Source organism: Vigna umbellata, chromosome 4 (assembly GCF_029865625.1).
Source record: "Vigna umbellata cultivar VRB3 chromosome 4, Vumbellata_1.0, whole genome shotgun sequence".
NCBI classification, from domain to species: Eukaryota; Viridiplantae; Streptophyta; class Magnoliopsida; order Fabales; family Fabaceae; genus Vigna; species Vigna umbellata.
The window spans coordinates 21929883-21949410 of NC_142168.1; the positions used below are offsets into that span (position 1 = coordinate 21929883).

A 19528-nucleotide genomic window follows, 5' to 3' on the forward strand; every position below is an offset into this window, starting at 1 on the left:
ACTTGTAACATAATTTATAGTTACAAGTGTACATATGAAATATAAAATACAAAACTTATATATGAAAGAAACAGAAAAGTAATGAAAGTTTACCATACAAATGGCATGCTCATGAATCGTTATCGACCCACCAGTATGCAGGGTGTCACCCTTTTCAGAAGCTTTATTCCTCTGGGCTTTGGCACACTTATTGCGAAACTCTACTGAATTCCAATGAGCCAGTAAAGAGTTCCAAATTTGCTCGCCCAACCAGTAAGGGCGCTCTCCTGCATTGCGGGCATCCCTAAACATCTTTGACAGTAGATGAGATGCTTTCATGTGGAAATTTCTTTGTATCTATGTTTCATGTTCAGGTTTCCACTACACCTTCATCTGTAACATTAAACAGAACAAACATTGATTAATGAACATACTAAAAGAAAAATGACAATTAGTTTAATGGATTGTTCACCTGAAAATGCTCCCAGAATGGCTTTTTGTCGTCATCAGGTATTGCTCCCCAAGTGGGCCATGGACTTAAAAACTGTTGCTTAATTGAACGTGTGATGGCCTAGGAAGCAACCCTGGATGGAATAAACCTGCATAATAAAAGTCATTTGAATTAATGTAATCTTTAAACATCATAATGGTTAAACAAGGGATTAAAATCTTACCCTTTACCATACGGCTCAATCCATGGTCGATCATGGAGGCCGGGTCAAGACCTTCACCATCACCAGCTAAATCTGGATCAGCAGATGGTGTGAGAGTCTCAGAAGGCAGTATACAAGATGAGGAAGGTATAGAAGTAGGGTCAGGGGGAGGAGTTGGGGTAATAAGCATAGGGGGAGGAGTGGGGGATATAATCACAAGAGGAGGAATAGGGTTTGCTGTAGGAGTAGGAGAAAGGTGTGCTATATGGGTAGGATAAGGGTGTATTGCAGAGGTAGGAGTAGGGTCTACTGCAGGGGTAGGAGGTTGTATTGTAGGGGTAGGAGGAGGCCCCACAGATGATGGACTAGGGGCAGTAGTGGTAGGTAGTTTAGCAGGCACCCTAAGTACATACTTTGGTGCCTCTCGTTGCCTCTTTTTAGGCCTTGCTACCCCTTTCCTTTATTAGGACGTTCTGAACTTTGTCCTGTCATTACTGCATTGAAATGGTTACAAATAAAGCGAAACAATAGAAATGAATAAGGAATGAACAATAGAAATGAATAAGGAATGATCAATACAAATTAAAGTGAATGTAAATAATTGCATACACAGTCTTAAAATATGGTATTTTGGATAACTCTTGAAATGATAGTTCAATTTGCTACAATAGATGTCCAACATTCAATCGTCGTCATCATGATCTTCATCTTCTTTTTCTTCATCATCGTCATCATCATCATCATCTTCTTCTTCTTCTTCTTCTTCTTCATCATCATCATCATCATCATCATCATCACCATCTTCTTCTTCTTCTTCTTCTTCTTCTTCTTCTTGTTCTTCTTCTTGTTCTTCTTCCTCTTCTTCTTGTTATTTATCACCTTGTATTGCTGCTTCTAATTCATCTCCATCACCATCAGGGTTGACCAATGCGGTTATACGTTAAACTTCAATAATTTCTTGTGGTTGTGACATTTGGTCAAGCTGGTAGGCAACATCTTCCTCAACCTCATTTGAGTCAATGCGACCTCTAGGCTTGGTTTGTATTGCTACGACCCAACCACGCTTGTCAATATTGAGGAATGGTGGATATGGCACATAATAAACTTGTCTCACATTAGTTGGTAGAATGAAAGGATCAAACAGTCCATATCTTAATCTCTGGTTCAATTCGACAATATTAAAGCGTGGATCCACTATAGTACCAGCTCTAGAAGGATCAAACCATTCACAATAAAAAAGTACTACTCCGTTTGGAGAAGTAGTGATGTTGTACTCTAGCTCATATATTTTATGAATGATGCCGTAGAAGTCATCATAGGAACCTTCTATAAGGCCCTTGACGTACACACCACAATTTGTTGTTTTCTTTCCTTTAGACCACTCATGTGTATGGAATTTGTAACCATTGGGGAAGTAAGTGTGCCATTCTTTCACACTTGCTCAGCCACAAGAAATGAGCTGGTACAAATGATTTGTATTAGTGTATAACAATTGTACCATTGCAAATATAAGAGATGGGTGATGACATACTCAAGGTACGGATTAACTTCACTGCAATTGATTAAGATATGGACATGAGCAGAGTTGAATTCAGCATCAGTTAACCAATAAGTGAATTCTTTCCCTGCGTGGTGGCCTGATTATCGGAAAACTGATAATGCACCTTGACGTGGTTCAACTTGCCATTGCATTTCATTTCTGACATGAGTGGGGGACAACATGAACTTTTTGAAATAATGTGAACAAAAATACGTTGTCTCTCTGTGCAAGTAAGCTGCACAAATTGAGCCTTCTACTCTAGCGTTATTGTTAACTGAACGTTTGGATTATCCCATAAACCTTTCAAATGGATACATCCACATGTATTGCACAGGTCCCCCAAGCCAAGCTTCATATGCAAGATGAATTGGAATATGCATCATTGAATCAAAGAATGCAGGAGGGAATATTCTTTCTAATTTGCAGAGAATAATTGGGATATTTTCTTCCATCTTTCTAAGGGAATTTTCCTTTAGTGTCGTGCAACACAAATCTTTAAAGAAGTTACTAATTTTTATCAGTGGATTTAACACATGCATTGGCAAACAACTGAACGCAAGAGGGATGAAAGTCTCCATGAATACATGGCAATCATGACTCTTCAACCCTTGAATAGTACCGTTTTGAACATTGGCACATATGGACAAGTTAGAAGCATATCCATCTGCAATTCTAAGCTCCTTGATCCAACCACACACTATTCTTGCCTCGTCTTTTGACATGGTGTAATTTGCTTTTGGTTTAAATAATCGGTCGTTAACTTGCGCCTTCAACTCTAGGTCTTTTCGTGCACAATACAAAGGTAAATATTTTCTTGCTTTCTCATTATCTTTTGTCTTACCTATAACATTCATAACTGTGTTGAAGACATTGTCAAAGAACGTGTGATCCAGTCAACTTCGACGGGGGAAAATCCGTTTCAACTTGCCCTTTGCAAAATGCCTTTTTGTTTCTTCTAAAGGGGTGATCAATGGCCAAGAACCGTCGATGGCAGTCAAACCAACTACTTTTCCGACCATAACTCAATTGGAATGACTTTGTATGTTCCATGCAATGTGGACAAGCTAATCGATCATGCGTGCTCCAACTAGATAACATTTGTACGCTGGAAGTCATTAATAGTCCACATCAAGGTGTCCTCATTAGGAAATTTTGCTTCCTTGAAATGTCATACGTCCAAACACCATTCCATAACTTCTTCAAATCATCAATCAAAGGCTCCAAATAAACATCAATCAATGATTTGGGATCAAATGGACCTGGTATTATACACGATAAAAACATGTAAGGCTTTGTCATACACATCTCAGTGGTAGATTCTATGGGGTAACTATCACCGGCCAGCATGAATACGGTGATGCAGACGCCTGGGTAAACCCATCAGAGCATAGACCAAGTCTGACATTACGCAGTTCACTAGCAAAGGATGCATGTTTACATTGAAGTGCTTCCAAGCTTCACCATTAGAAGGATGACGCAAAAATCCTTTAGTTTTGTTACCATCATGTCATGTCATGTGTTATGATGTTTACATTGAAGTAAACATTCTTTGTAATCTTGGAATTATAGGCATGTAGAACATAGACTTTAAGGGAATTGGTTTTTTTTGCCTCTATCCAGCATACATCGTGTAATATCGAGGTGAGCCACAAAACTTGCATTCAACCAACAATGCATCATTTTTGCCACTGTCATTGTCATAGAATAACATACATCCATTAACACAACAATCAATCTTCTTGACTTCCAATTCCAACTTTGAAACACATTTTTTGGCTTGGTAATAATTCTTCGGCATAAAATTTTTGGTGGTGTCAAATCTAAGATCAATTTTGTATAGAAGTCCATGCTTGAATGGGAACGTTCCAATTAGATTTGTCAGCCATGAGTCTAATGCACACTGACAATTTTGACTCAGATGAACCTTCAAATACAAGTAGATTTGCCTTGTCAGTAAATTGTAAAACCTTTGAGTGTTTTCATTTGGAGACTCTTCATCATGACTATCGTTTGCTTCTTGTTCAGCATGGCGACGAAGAGCATTGTCGACCATCTGTTGCATATAGGCAAATTGATCTATCTCAACTGTATGTACAATAGTATTCGAATCTGATGCAAGCCGGTTTCCAGTTGTAGTGGAGGTCGAAGGAATTTCTTCACCATGAAATGTCCAAACCGTGTAATTAGGCATGAACCCTTTTTGGTAAAGGTGAAGTTTGACACTTCATCTTTCAAAATCCTTATACATTCGCACTTGATGCATGAACATCGAATCCCTCCATCAATAGCATAATATTGATATCGTCGGGCCATCTCCACAAACGCTTCAACTCCGATGACAAAAGATTCCTTCAAACCTCTCCTTCCACTATAACAACGGTCATACATCCATCCACAATGGTTGGGAAAATGGGCCATGTTCTATGACAAGCCAAACAAATAAAAACTTAGCTAAAACAACAACACTCCATGTGACATAAGTAATAAACCTATTACTACTCATGTCGAACATGGAAGCAATTTGAACACTATTGTCATAGGCATTCAATAAGGGCATGCAAAGAGAAGTCCTTAGTATTGAAATGCCTTTGACATCCTAAGTGGTTGTGAACTAAATTTAGGGGAGTCAATTTTTTGAGATTACTAAAGTTCTCTTTTATAGAGTACTTCCACATATTTTGTACATTGTAAGTGTTTAAGGTACTTTTACCCTTCTCATTCCATTGATCCGGACGGGGTTAGCCTGAGGAATGAGAGAGTTACTATGGGAAGAGGTCGAGCCCGGACGACTTCTTCTATATGTATGCTAATGTCTTTGCGCAACTCTGGGTTCGGGTTCCCTTTACCGAGTTTCAGATGGCCGTCCTTCGGGAAGCCAACGTAGCCCCGGCACAACTGCATCCTAACTCCTGGGCGGCTATGCAGGCATTTTGGCAATGTGTCTGGCAGTGGGTGTTACTCCGACAATCCCCGTCTTCTTCCACTATTTTGAGGTCTGTTCACCCCCTCAGGTTGGTTGGGTGTCTCTAACTTCCGTTCGGGATAGGACACTCTTCCGTCCGTACTCCGACTCGTTCAAAAATTGCAAACATCATTACTTCAAGATCATCATTGATGCCTCCGGCTGTCGTGAGTTCCATGACGATGCGGGGAATCCCTTGTTCCCTTTTTATTGGATAAGGGAACCCTGAAAATAAAGGAGTTCCCCGTGGGAGTGTTGAATCCGGCCGACTTAGAGGCCGTGCGCACCATCAACACCCTCCCCGTCGCATTTCCGCCCGTCACTTAGTTAATGCCTTCGTCATGAGGATTGTGAACGAAAGGCGTTCGGTATGGTATTATCATGTTGGATTCGTTTTTCTTTAGTATGTCGACCTTAACGTATCTGAGTTTGCTTGTTTCTTCCAAATCTCATGACTGCTCCTGCCCCCTGCCAATCGAACTTTATGGCCTCCAGGAAAGGAGCCGGGGCCAGCTCGTCGTCGGCCCGGAGAAGGTGAGGTTGACCGCTCTTCGCCCTCCTATTGTACGGCGGTCTTCCTCGACTAGCCGGATGCCTCTGATAACCGTTGTGGAACCACAATCGGCCCCTCTCGTCGAAGCGACTAGGGGACCCATTCTTGTAGGTCGGGCGCCTGTTGTGGAATTGTCCTAAGCCTTAGGGATGTGTTCGTGGATTCGTCCTCTAAGGCAACCACTGCTTCTGCCGCCCCCTTGTGAGGAAAAGGAAAGACTTTGCGGGCGAGGGTCATAAAGACAAGGAAGCTTCTTCGTCCCGGTCGGCATCGAAGAAAGCCCGCAAGGGGAAGGAGAAGGCCCCTTCGCACCACTACTAGGCGGAATATTTAGTCCAGCATTCAACATGAGTGACCGGATGAAATTCCACATGTGGTCTTCTTAGTGACCTCTGATCGAGCCGCTATTGAAGTGGAGCTGACCAATGCTATGTTGGAGATGTCCACTCGGGCGGCTTCCCTCGTTTGGTATCTAAGGGAGTTCGCTGATCACCGGGGTTTGGACGTCGTTCGTGTTAAACTCCTAGCAGAGAAGAACTTCGCCTCTCTCCGATCGGCCATGGATGAGATGATCTTGACCCATGACGACTATGACAAAAAGATCGAACAGTTGGAGGCCGACCTTTGAAAGGCCAAGAAGGAGTCGGCCAATGCGAATGACCGTCTGACCGGAACCCGGAACGACTATGAACGGCTCATGGAAGAGTGCAGCCAATTGAAGGTGAAGGTCTACCGTCAGAAGAACTCTGAGAATGGGCTTCTTTGGTCGAATCCAGTTCTGACCGATGATCTTGCTAGGGCGAAGGAGAAGATATCCGAACTGGAGGCGGGTATCGTCTTCGAGCATGAGGAGGGTTTCAACAAGGCCCTTCATCAGGCGTTTGTCCTCGCTAGTATTCAGGAACCCTTTGCCTTGGGCTTCGACATCGAGAAAATGTCTTCGATGGCGAGGAGCCAGAGATTGAAGGGCCTCCCGATGTCGTGGTATCTGATTAAGCAGTGGAGGTCGAGGACGTGGATGACGAGGCGGAGGATGGCGATAGTTGATTGCCTTTATTTTTTAGCTTTAGGGATTTTTTTTAGACTTTTTGATGTATTCGTGAGGCCATCCATCCAACATCTCGAATTGTCGAGATGTTGGCCAGGTCGTCCCTTTACCCACTCTAATGGTGATTTTGGTGCATTCCTTTGTTAATGAATACAATCTTTTTTATTCACCCGGTTGTTTGGATTTTATTTTTCCGGTTTGCTATTGATTTATTTTAATGTCTCGTTGATCGGCCAAGTTAACAGTTGTTCCCGGGGGAATTCTCCATTCATCAACTTGGTCTTTTTGGATGCTCGGACGATAGTGGTTCTTTGGAAAGAACTCTCCGTTCACTGTTCGGCCAAGTTGATAGTAGTTTCCAGGGGAACTCTCCGTTCATCAACTTGTTTTTCTTGAATGCTCGGACGATAGTGGTTCTTCGGAAAGAACTCTCCGTTCACCGTCCGGCCAAGTGGACAGTGGTTGCTGGGGGAACTTTGTTCATCAACTTGTTCTTTTTGGATGCTCGGACGACAGTGGTTCTTCGGAAATAACTCTCTGTTCACCGTCAGGCCAAGTTGACAGTGGTTCCCGGGGGAACTCCCCGTTCATCAACTTGGTCTTTTTGGATGGTTGGACGGCAGTGGTTCTTCGGAAAGAACTCTCCGTTTACCGTCCGGCCAAGTTGACAATGGTTCCTGGGGGAACTCTCCATTCATCAACTTGTTCTTTTTGGATGTGCTTTCCTCGTGCTTAGTAAGATTAGTCTTGGGAGGAGACGGACGTCCTGTCACTGTATTAATCGATGAAAATGAACATACAATTTCTAAGAATAATTCAACTGAAATAAAACTTTAAATGTGTGGCGTTCCAAGTGTTTGGAATCGATTGTCCGTCTGCATGTTGAAGTCTGTATGCTCCATTTCCCAGTGCTTCTATCACCCGGAAAGCCCCTTCACACTTTGCTGCCAATTTGCCGTGAGTGGTCACTCGGCGAGCCTCTCCAACCTTCCTCCATACTAAGTCACCTTCCTGAAGACTCCTCGGTCGAACTTTGGAGTTATACTTTTTTTCCACCATGCGTTTGCACGCTTCAGCTCTTAGTGTCGCCTGGTTCCTCCGTTCATCCAGAGAATCCAGCTACACTCGCAACTCTTGGTCGTTCAACTGTAGGTCCTCTACTTGATGCCGTAATGAGGGCTCCCCCAGTTCAACTGGTAACATGGCGTCAATGTCATACGTCAAGTTAAAAGGGGTCTCTTTGATCGTTCCATGGGGTGTGCATCGGTATGCCCATATACTTCTGGTAACTCATCGACCCAAGCTCCCTTCCTCTCCCCAATCTCCTCTTTAGCTCGACCACCACGGTTTTGTTCATGGCCTCTACCTGACCGTTCGTCTGTGGGTGCTCCACCGAACTGGTGACGTGCTTAATTCCCAAGTTTATGAAAATTCGACCAATTTTTTATCAATGAATTTTCGGCCGTTATCCGTGATGATTGTCCGAGTAAGACCAAATCGACATACCAACTTCCAACATAATTTTTGGACTTGGGATGCCGTTATGGTCGCTAAAGGTTCGGCCTCCACCCACTTTGTAAAATAGTCCACTACTACAAGGAGGAATTCTTCTGGGCCCGACCTTTGGGAAATGGTCCAACGATATCCATGCCCCATTGAGTGAACGGCCACGGCGACGTTATCGTATGTAAGGTATGGGGCGGCAGATGGGTGTTATTAGCGTGCGCTTGACAACTAAGGCACTTTTGGACGAACGTCTTTGTATCCACTTCCATGGTCGGCCAATAGTACCTCGCTCTCAGTACCCGGGCTTTCAAAGCTCGCCATCCGGTGTGGAAATCGTAGATTCCGTTGTGGAGTTCATCCATCACGTAGCGTGCTTCCTGTTTCCCCAGGCACTTGAGGAGGGGGTGGAGAACCCTCTTTTGTATAGGTCGTCCCCACAAGGAGGTAGCGGGCGATCCTCTTCGCTTCTGCCGGTTCGATGGGTCGTCCGTCGTCCTGTCGGGACATTAAGCCCCGGATCTCCGATCGCCAATCCCCTTCATCGTTCGACACCGCCAAGCATTCGATTGAGGGTTGCAGCAGTACTTGACGTACGACTATCATTAACTGCTCTTTTTCCTTTTCCGTGCTGAGCTTGGATACCATATTCGCCCGGGTATTATCTTCACGGGGGATGTGTTGAATGTCAACTTTGTCGGATGATTTCACCAGTTCTGTTGCTCAATGGAAGTACCGCATCAATTGTTCCTCTTTCACTTGGAAATTGTCGTTCATCTGGCCCACGACCAATTGGGAATTCGTCCAGCACACGACCTTGCGAGCTCCCATGTCCCTTGCCAATTCTAGGACGGCGACCAGGGCTTCGTATTCTGCCTGAATATTGGATACCTTGAACTTGAATATCAAAGAATGTTCTAATAGGAATCCGTTCGGGCCTTCCAGCACTACGCCCGCCCCACTTATCGATCTCCCGGAAGCTCCATCGACGTACAGGCTCCATTCATCTTGGACTGTGTGGGGTAACTTCGTCGCAAAATCAGCCAAGTGTTTGCCCTTGATCGATCCCCCTGGGTTCGTAGCGTAGGCCAAACTCCGATAGTTCCACCGCCCAAGCCACCATGCGCCCGCCAGATCTAGTTTCCTGAGCATTTTAGAAATTGGGAAATCGGTTCTGACAATCACCTGGTGACTTTGGAAGTGCGGTCGGAGCCTTTTGGATGCGTTTAACAAAGCCAATGCCACCTTTTCCACTTGCTGATAGCGAGTTTCGGCGTCCATAAGTGTGCGGCTGAAGAAGTATACGAGCCTTGATTGGGGCCACTCTTGTGTTAGCACAACGCTAATGGCCGACTCTGATACGCCCAAACAGATCTGCAGATCTTCTCCCGGCGTGGGGCGGTTCATCAGGTGGATTCAGCAGGATGGTCTTGACGTCCTGAAACGCCTGCTCACATTTGGTATCCCATACGGAGCCGGATCCCTTTCTCATCTTCCACAAGAAAGGTCTGACCCTTTCAGCAAGCCTTGGATGAATCGCGATAAGGCCGTGAGTAGAGATGGCAACAGGTCGGGTCGGGCACGTATAGTGCCTACCCGCAACCCGACCCGACAAAAAAAAATCCACCCGTTACCCGCACGGATACCCGCTTTAAAAATATCCGCGGGTATTTTAAAACCCGCGGATACCCGTGGATATCCGCGGATACCCACATATTTAAAAAAAATATTTTAATAAATTATTAAAATAATATTTAAATATAATTAAAAAATATATATAATATAATATAAATTAAATTAAATATAAATTTAAATTCAATTTTAATTAAATTTAATCTTGTAAAATATAAATTAATGTTAATTTTAATTAAATTTAACTTAATAAAATATAAATTAAATTTTTTTTTTGTCAGATAGTATAATACCCGCACCCGACCCGTTTATAAGCGAGTATTAAAATATCTGCTACCCGCGGGTTGTGGATAGTAAATATCCGCGGGTATCAACTATCCGTCGCGGATTTTATACGCAGATATCCACGAGCGCAGATTTTTTTGCCATCCTTAGCCGTGAGTCGGCCGATAAGTCCTTGAATCTCCTTAAGAGTGGTCGAGCTTTGCATTTGCAATACCGCTTCGCATTTGTCAGGGTTAGCTTTAATCCTCCGGGATGTAAGCATGAAACCTAGGAATTTTCCAATAGCCACTCCGAATGTGCATTTGGATGGGTTTAGCCGCATCCTGAAGTTCCTGACTTGGCGAAACACCTCCTCCAAATCCTTTACGTGACCCACGCCGTCCGTCGAGCGAACAACCATGTCGTCTACCTAGGCGTCCCATGCACCGGCCGATCTGTTCCCTGAAAGTCCTATCCATCAAGCGTTGATAGGTGGCTCCGGTGTTCTTGAAGCGGAAAGACATTACTTCATAATAGAAGTTCGCCCTCTCAATGATGAAGGTCGTCTTCTCCTGGTCTGGCCCGTACNATAAATTATAGTAACTATATTTCTAATAAACTAAAAATAATTGAACTACATATACTATATATAAACTGTATTGTTAACAGTTCAGTTATAAAAAACTGTAGTTATACCAATTAACTAATAACTAAATCCTTTCAAGATCATCAAGTCAGTTTTATAAAATTCCTTACTCTTCCGTCACTTTTACGGAAAATATTTTATTTTGAGTTTTAAACATTGTTTTTTTGTTTTTGTCTTTAAGATAAGTTATATATTCTTAGACTTTATACCAATCATATAAAATATTATTTCTATTTTTATATGTTATCTATTAAAAAAATTCATATTTAAAGAAAATCATTTATCAGAAATTAATGTAATTTTAAGAATGGATTATTGGAAGCTTGTTTTATTTAAAACGTTTACTCTTAAACCTCCGAAAAATACTTCAGATTTATTTCAAACTTATTGTATAAATAAAATTAAATAACTTTATAATATTTTCTATAAACAAATAATTAAAATTAACATATAATTCTAATAAATTTTATTTGTTTTTGGTTTTCCTTTTATTCTTTTCCCTAACTTTCTTTCTTCAAAACTTACGTCTAACTCTCAGAAAAAAAATATATTTAGTTTAATAATAAATTATTCTTACAAAATATAAAATACATTTAACCTTTTAAATTATATTTGTCTCAGAATCTTTCATTTTGTTTTATATCATAAACTATAAAGACAAATTAAATATATAATTTAGTTTAATCATAAAACTAATTTTTAAATAATTTGAATATAAAGCTACTAATTTAAAGCTAGAACAAGCTTTAAATGACCCTAGAACAAACCCAAAAACTCAATTCTTCCCATTCGACCCTTACTTCAAAATCTCACCTATCAAAACCTCCTCTTAAGGTTCAAAATCAACCTACAACTCAGCCTACTCTTTACTTCTCAATACAACATCAAATTTTTAACATTGCTCTTCAAAACCGATAGACGCACAAGATTAATCAAGTACAAATCAACATCATCCATGGCATATACATCAAATAACCAAGTACTATCATTAAAGAACCAATGACACTAAAACAATCATTGTAATTAAAACCAAATTAACATAACATCATATCAACCACCACTCATACCTGTAAATTAAATTTATAAAAATCACTAGCTTCCCTCACCTGATTAGGAAAACTGTCACAGCTCTATACAATGTACTACCCCTACCTTAGCTCAAGAAACTCTAAAAACACCTACAAACCATATAATCATGATTAGAGCAAGTCCTTAGGACGTTTGATCGATAAGGAGCTAGAAATAGAGATAAGATGACACATGCGTTCAAACTATTTGATGTGCATTAAACATAAAAATTAAAGAAAAAAGGAGTAGAAACTAACTTACTCAATAGGAAAAACTGATTAGTAGATAATAGAGAACTCACTGTTGTGATCTCTAGACCCTTTATGATCATCAAATAAATGTCTCAGAAAGCTTATAGAGAAGGGAAAATAAATTCAAAGAATGAGTTAGAGAGACAATAGGTATTTCAGATAATGAGACGCGTTTATGAAATCTTATTTATATTATTGAATTATTTTAACATTAAAATGTCCGGTCTCATTATTTTAAGATACCTATAAATTCTAATACTCTATTTTCTAGGTTCTTACAAAAGTAAAGTAAAGAGACTAAAAATATGTCTTATACTAACGATTTTTTATTATATTATTGTATCCATAGACATTAGTTATTATGTTTAAATATTCTTATTTATAATTACATTGATAATCTTTCAATAAGTTTCTTTTTGTCCAATAAAAAATCGATTTAACCATGATATTTTTTGTAATTAATATTATATGGAAATGTAACCATTTATGACAAGAAAATTATTAAATCAAATTTAGAAATCCAAATAATTAGTCACTATATTAATTATGTAAATATTAATTAAAAATTTTGGTGTGTAAAATAGTCTTTTTTATAAATAAAAAAATTATAATGAGTTAGTTAATTAGACTTTAAATTGGTTATTGTCATTAGTTTTAAAAGTTTTAGATATTTAATATTATTGATTTTAAATTAGTCTCAAATTTTAAATTAAAAACTAATTTAGTGACAAAAAATATAATAATATTAGAAACAAATTTACACTGTAATTATTATGAATAATATTTTTAGTTTATAGAATAGTATTTAAATTAGTTAATATAATGACTAATTATCATTCATTTCTTAAATTAATTATTATTTATAAAATAGTATTTAAATTTTTTTCTTTACGCTCCTAAAATTTTGTTTTCTATGTCATATATTTTCTATTAAATGGTGATATGCTGAATTAGAAAAATCACTAAGCCATCACGAAATACAGAATAATAAGAAAAATAAAGGATAAGGAAAAAGAATATGGATGAATACACCGGAGAGAAAAAACATATTTTAATCTAAAATCTTTAGTTACTTTTTTTTTTGAGATTCCATTTACAAGAATTATTTCTATATTGAAAAAAGTATACGGATATTGAAATTTACCATAAGAATGGTCAGTATTGATCTTAATATCACAGGAAAGTAATTCCTATTATAAGGAATATGAAAATTATTTATTTAAAATAATAATAATAATCATAAATAATAAGAAAAAAAAATCAAAATTTAAACATAAGTTTAAAATAATGTTACCTGCTTTAGTTTGTACCAGATCTTAAAAACTTTCACTATTGTCATGTCATAAAGAGCGTCTCCCAAATTATTTAAGAAGTTGAAATATGCATTAATCACATGCAAGAGAGAAGGTAGTAGAAAGGAAAATTCATTATGTCATTAATATAATATAAGCTTTTGGGGAAGATTCATTAATCACATGCAAGAGAGAAGGTAGTAGAAAGGAAAAAAAACACATAAGGTATTAGTACAGAGCATGACTCAAAAATCAATAATTATGTCATTTCCAACGTTTTGAAGATTCATCAAATTATTGTATGACTAACAACTTCACAATCACAATAGGCTTCCTCAACAACCATTACAAAATAAAAATGGAGAAGAAAGAAACATTTAAAGAAAATAAATGTTTAGAAATCTTCCTCAGTTATCGATATCCAGAGTACCTCTTTCCTCTCTTTTTTTTGTCCTTTGAGCATGGTACCCTCACAATCATTCTAATCTTCAAATTCCATTTCCTCTGCAAAAAATTAAGCAAATTATATTAATTTTGCCAGAAATAGAAACAATAAAAAAGATAACGTAAAAAAACAAATTCAAAGCAAACTTATATTAAAAGACAAAGAAATAGAAAACTCCAATAATTTAAGTCACTACTAATTAAATTCTTTCACTTTATTTTATACTTTGTAAAAAAATCATTTGTCATAAAAGAATTATCTTGTATGATTATCAAGGCAAATAAAAAAGTGTTTGTAGAAGCCAAATTAAAACTAGAAATCTTCAAATTCAGAGATCTTTACTTTGAATTACAACTTACCATTTATTATAAAAAATGTATTTATAGAAATAATTATATCTATCATCCATGAAACTAATATTGCAATGTTTAAACATACAAAAGAAAAAACAACTTATTATGAGAATGTCAACAATTTTGAGACAAGATTGAAAGAGATAAAAATAAAGAGACTGAAAATATGGCGATTTTTTATTATTTTATTCTATCCATAGACATTAGTTATTATCTTTAAGTAATACTCTTATTTTCAATTACATTGTTAATATTTCATTAAATTTCTTTTTATCTAATAAAAAATCGATTTAACCATAATATTTTTTAATTGTTATTATTTGGAAATGTGAATCATTTATGACAAGAAACTCATTAATCAAATTTCTATAAATCAAAATAATTAATTATGTGGATACCAATTAGAAATTATTAGTATGTAAAATAGTCTTTTTTATAAATAAAAAATTATAATTAATTTGTTAATTAGACTTTAAATTGGTCATTGTCATTAGCTATCAAAGTTTTACATATTTAATATTATTAATTTTAAATTAGTCTCTAATTTTAAATTAAAAAATAATTTAATGAAAAAAAACTTAATAATTATAATAATAATAAAACAAACAAAAAACAAAATTCTAACCCAAGGTTAAAATAATGTTACCTGTAGCTATGTTTTGTAGCATATTTGAAAACTTTCACGGTTGTCATGACATAAAGAGTGTCTCCTAAATTATTTAAGAACTTGAAATATGCATGACGCCAAGAATGTACTGTTAAGATTGAGCCAAACACTCCCCAAAAGCTTATAGCAAATCCAATTGTCATACTTATATAATATTCACGATTGAAAATCAAATTGTCATCCTCTTGAAATTTAATAATTGGTCCTTGTCTTGCCACTCCATCAATGCACAATTCCTTTAATGGTGGTCCACAGAGATCAACATTATCTTCATATTTCGATGCATCGAAACTCTGTAATTGTGTGCCAGTTGGAATTTTTCCAGATAAATTATTATGTGACAAATCTAACCCATGAGTCGGTCAATCTGAGCAAGACTCGAAGGAATAGAACCAACAAGTTGGTTTCGTGACAAATCAAGAAATTCAAGTGATGTTAACTCTCCAACATTTGAAGGAATATTCCCTGTCAATTGGTTTCTTGATAGATTCAATGACACCAATCCAAATAAACCCTCAATTTCTTTTGGAATTTCTCCTGATAATTGATTGCTTGAGAGATCAATGCTTTTTAAAAGTGATAATCCCATATTTGTGAACATTTGTTCTGAACCTTTCCACATCAAGATTGCATTCAAATTATATGAATAGTCACCTGAGCTATCATTAGTTCTGACGAAATAATAATAACCTTGATAATCTCTCAAAGAAGTCATTTGAGCCATTGAGGAAAAGTGTTTTATGCATGTAGGAATTTCTCCAGATAGGTTGTTTTGCGAGAGATCTAAGAGTTGAATGCTTTTTAGATAACAAATTTGTAATGGTAAACTCCCACGGAAATAGTTGCTTCTTAAGCTTAAAAATTGCAACTGCGATAATTCGTTCCCGATCCAATTTGGGATAGATCCTGATAATCTATTTTCTGCTATGTCTACCATCACCAACTGTGTGCAATTCTTCAAGACGGAAGGGATTTTACCTGTTAAATTATTGCTTCTCAATAACAAAACTTGAAGTTCAAGGAGTGATCCCATTGAAAAAGGAATCTCTCCTGAAAACTTGTTGTGACTCATATTTAAGTAAGCCAATGACTTCAAATGGGTCCAACAGTCTGGAATTTGTCCAGAAAACTTATTATTTGAAAGGTCTAATTGGTATAAAGATTCAGCTACACCATTAGAACATAAAAATGAAAAAGAATTTGTGAATTTATTGTTTGATAGATCAAGAGATATTGAGCCTCGTAAAAATGGCGGAACATGACCTTCAAATTGATTTGATGCAAGACTAAGAGATAAATAATGATTCTCTATTGACAAATTTGGAATCGTACCTTGTAAATTATTAGATGAAATATCAATACTCATCCAATTTGACAATCCAAATTTGGTCCAAAACCATTCTGGAACCGTACCTGATATTCCACTATTTGAAATGTCAAGGGATTGAACTACATTTTGTTTCTCGAGCCATTTGGGAAACAATGGACCAAGCTTGCAAGACCTCAATTCAATACTATATAATTGAAAAGTTGAAGCCCAATTTTGACTAACTTCTAACATCAATGAGTTATCTGACAATATCAAGCTGTTTAACTTTGTCATATTATAAAAATGAGAGTCAGTTAGCACACCTTTCAAAGAGTTTGACATCAAGGATAATACCTCAAGTTCTGTTGGAAATCGAAGATCTTCAGAAATTGTCCCATTTAGCTTGTTACTATCAAGGAACAATTCTTTTAATGATGGGAACATTGTTGCGAGGTTGCGAGGCAAAGTACCCTTAATTTGATTCATGCCTAGATTTAAACTTTGCAATGATGAGGATAAGTGATGCATTATTGTTGGAAGGTTTTCACTTAAACTGTTATTAAATAGGTTCAATGAACGCAAAACAGTACCATTGTGAAGTAATTTTGGAACTCCATCCAATCGATTTCCTGATATATCCAACGTTTCCAACTTTGCAAATATTGAAAAATCAGGTAATGTGCCATTGAATTTATTCTGACGGAGATATAAATTTCGCAATGAGTATCTAGAACATCCAGACAAATGATTAAACATCACTGTGAGATCTTCACTCAACTTATTGAAGGACAAATCCAATAACTCCAAAGTACATGTGCTCCCAAATGATTTTGGAACACAACCTTCTAAAGAGTTAGATCCAATTGACAACTGCTCCAAATGAGATGGCAATCCAGTGCCTTCAGGTATCTTCCCACTCAATTGATTGTGAGAAAGATCCAACTTTTTTAAATTTGAAAATGCTGAAAAGTCAGGTACGGAGCCTCTGATTTGATTGCATGCCAAACTCAACTCTTGTAGTGAGTATCTAGAACATCCAGACAAATGATTAAATATCACTGTTAGATCTTCACTCAACTTATTGAAAGACAAATCCAATAACTTCAAAGTACATGAGCTCCCAAATGATTTTGGAACACCACCTTCTAAAGAGTTAAAGCTAACTGACAACTGCTCCAAATGAGATGGCAATCTAGTGCCTTCAGATATCTTCCCACTCAATTGGTTGGAAGAAAGATCGAACGTTTTTAAATTTAAAAATGCTGAAAGGTCAGGTAGGGAGCCTCTGATTTGGTTGTGTGTCAAACTCAACTCTTGTAGTGAATATCTAACACAACCACTGGATAAATTATGAAGAATTGACGAAAGGTCTTCGGTCATATTGTTTTCAGACATGTCTAATGAACGTAGGGTGCATATATTCATGAATGATTTCAAACCTTCACCCTTCAAGAGGTTCCAACTAAGGTCAAGCTCAACAAGGTTGGAAGTGGTGTTTGACAGCCACGGGAATATCATCGGTTGTGTCAAGGAGTTAATAGAAAGATCAAGGACAGATAGAGAAGTAGAAAAATTGAAATGGGAAGGATTGAATGAAAGGAGGAAATGATCGGAAAGGCCACATTCAATTAAACTGAGTTCTCTTAGTATTGGTAGCTTGGCAATGGTTCGAAGGCAGCTAGGAGAACTGTTAAAATTAGATATGGAAATGAAGGAAAGATGGGTTAAAGAATTAAGATTAGATAACCATTGATCACTACTGACAATTTTGAGAGCACTATCATATCCTCCAAGATAGAGATTATTCAAATTTGAAAGGTTTCCTAGTTGGAAAGGAATGTATCCTTCAAAAGAATTGTAGCTGAGATCAAGATACTCCAACCGAGAGAGATTTCCAAGTTCACGAGGGATTGAACCATTCAAATAATAATTATGAGCAAGATTCAAATATTTCAAATGAGAAAGAGAACTTATCTTATTTGGAATTTGTCCGCTAAGATAAGATGAAGAGAGATCAAGATATCTCAAGTTGGTAAAAGAGCCAAGAAACTCTGGAATATTAGTGCGTCGAAAAGAATTGAAACTGAGGTTCAAATACTGTAAGTGTCGTAACTCCATTAACGACTTGTGGATCTCTCCGCTGATGTAACGCTGAGAGACTTCATAAGAAACATAATACTTTCCAGGAAGGTGGAGGCTTATAATATGAGCGGTGAGGTTACTGCAGCGAATCCCCTCCCATTGGCAACAGTCGGGAGTGGTCCAAGAGGAGAGCATGCCGTAACGATCGACAATGGCAGCCTTGAATTGAAGGAGTGCTTCCCTCTCTTTTGGAAGGCATCTGATATGGTGTTGTCCAAAAGCAACCTGCAACACCACACTCACCACAAACATAAACATCATTACTTTCAGAATATTCATCATCAAACAGAGAGAGTGAATAGTATAGAATTAGATTGATATGTGTTCTGAATTTAGCACTCCCAATACCCACATTTATACTCACACCAACTCCTTCATTACTTTATTCTAAGTCGTCGTCATTGTCGTGTTTGCCTGTTTCCATTTTTTTTATTCATCATATCAAATAATTTTTGTGGTCCATAAATAACTTTATTATGCATTTCATTAATGCACGCAAGATTTCAATAGTATCAATTGACTTCGAAGAAGACTTATGTATTTTCATTTTAAACGACAATATTATATGGAAAAAAAAAACATCAAACTCGTCCTTACAAATAATTAATGAATTGGAAGTTAATATTTGAAAACCAAATTAAGAAAGTGCTCTGAAAATGCACTTCAAAATGCAATTGTGTAGAACAAAATTGTACTATTTGCATTATATTTATTTGTGGGTACCAAGATGGTTAATTTTTCCTAACGACATAGAAAGAGTCCAAATTCATAGTTTTACATGAATAATAAATAATGTTATTTATTCTTAGAGACAAAATATTCTATGAAAATAGATACAATTATAAATTCGTATATTGTCTGTGAATTTTTTTACAAAATTCATAAAATAGATATTTTTCTTTAACGAGATTTTAAAATATTTGTAAGTCCAGCTAAATATTAAGAAAATATTTTAATAGTGAAAGCTTATGTCACCATTTCTATCTTGTTCCTATAATATTGTCATCTCATATTACTAGCAAATGACTTTGTTAAGTAAATTAGTTTGGGGTAATGGGACAAAATGTAAAAAATATTGCCAAATTAAAAAAGGAAACATCAATAAATATAGTCATTATTAGAAAATTAGACATTGGTCTTTATTCAAATAAAATGACAAGGAAGCCTCCACTTTTCCACCTTTGTCACTTTCCTCATTATCAATGGTGGGAAATTTTTTGG

The 19528-nt window shown here is 37.1% G+C and overlaps 1 protein-coding gene and 2 pseudogenes across 1 annotated transcript; all 3 read right to left on the reverse strand.

Annotated features, from left to right (window-relative positions):
- Positions 1-1314: 1314 nt before the first annotated feature.
- Positions 1315-5073, reverse strand: LOC148199565 (uncharacterized; annotated as a pseudogene).
- Positions 5074-8961: 3888 nt separating this feature from the next.
- On the reverse strand, positions 8962-9519 carry LOC148199566 (uncharacterized). The gene has a single exon (XM_088112710.1). It carries the CDS (start codon positions 9517-9519, stop codon positions 8962-8964), a length of 558 nt encoding a protein of 185 aa, XP_087968836.1.
- A 5312-nt stretch (positions 9520-14831) lies between these two features.
- Positions 14832-18568, reverse strand: LOC148199567 (receptor-like protein EIX1; annotated as a pseudogene).
- Positions 18569-19528: the final 960 nt, after the last annotated feature.

Coding starts and splice junctions, on each gene's coding strand:
- LOC148199566 (XM_088112710.1), bottom strand. CDS start 9,519: ATGGACGCCGAAACTCGCTATCAGCAAGTGGAAAAGGTGGCATTGGCT.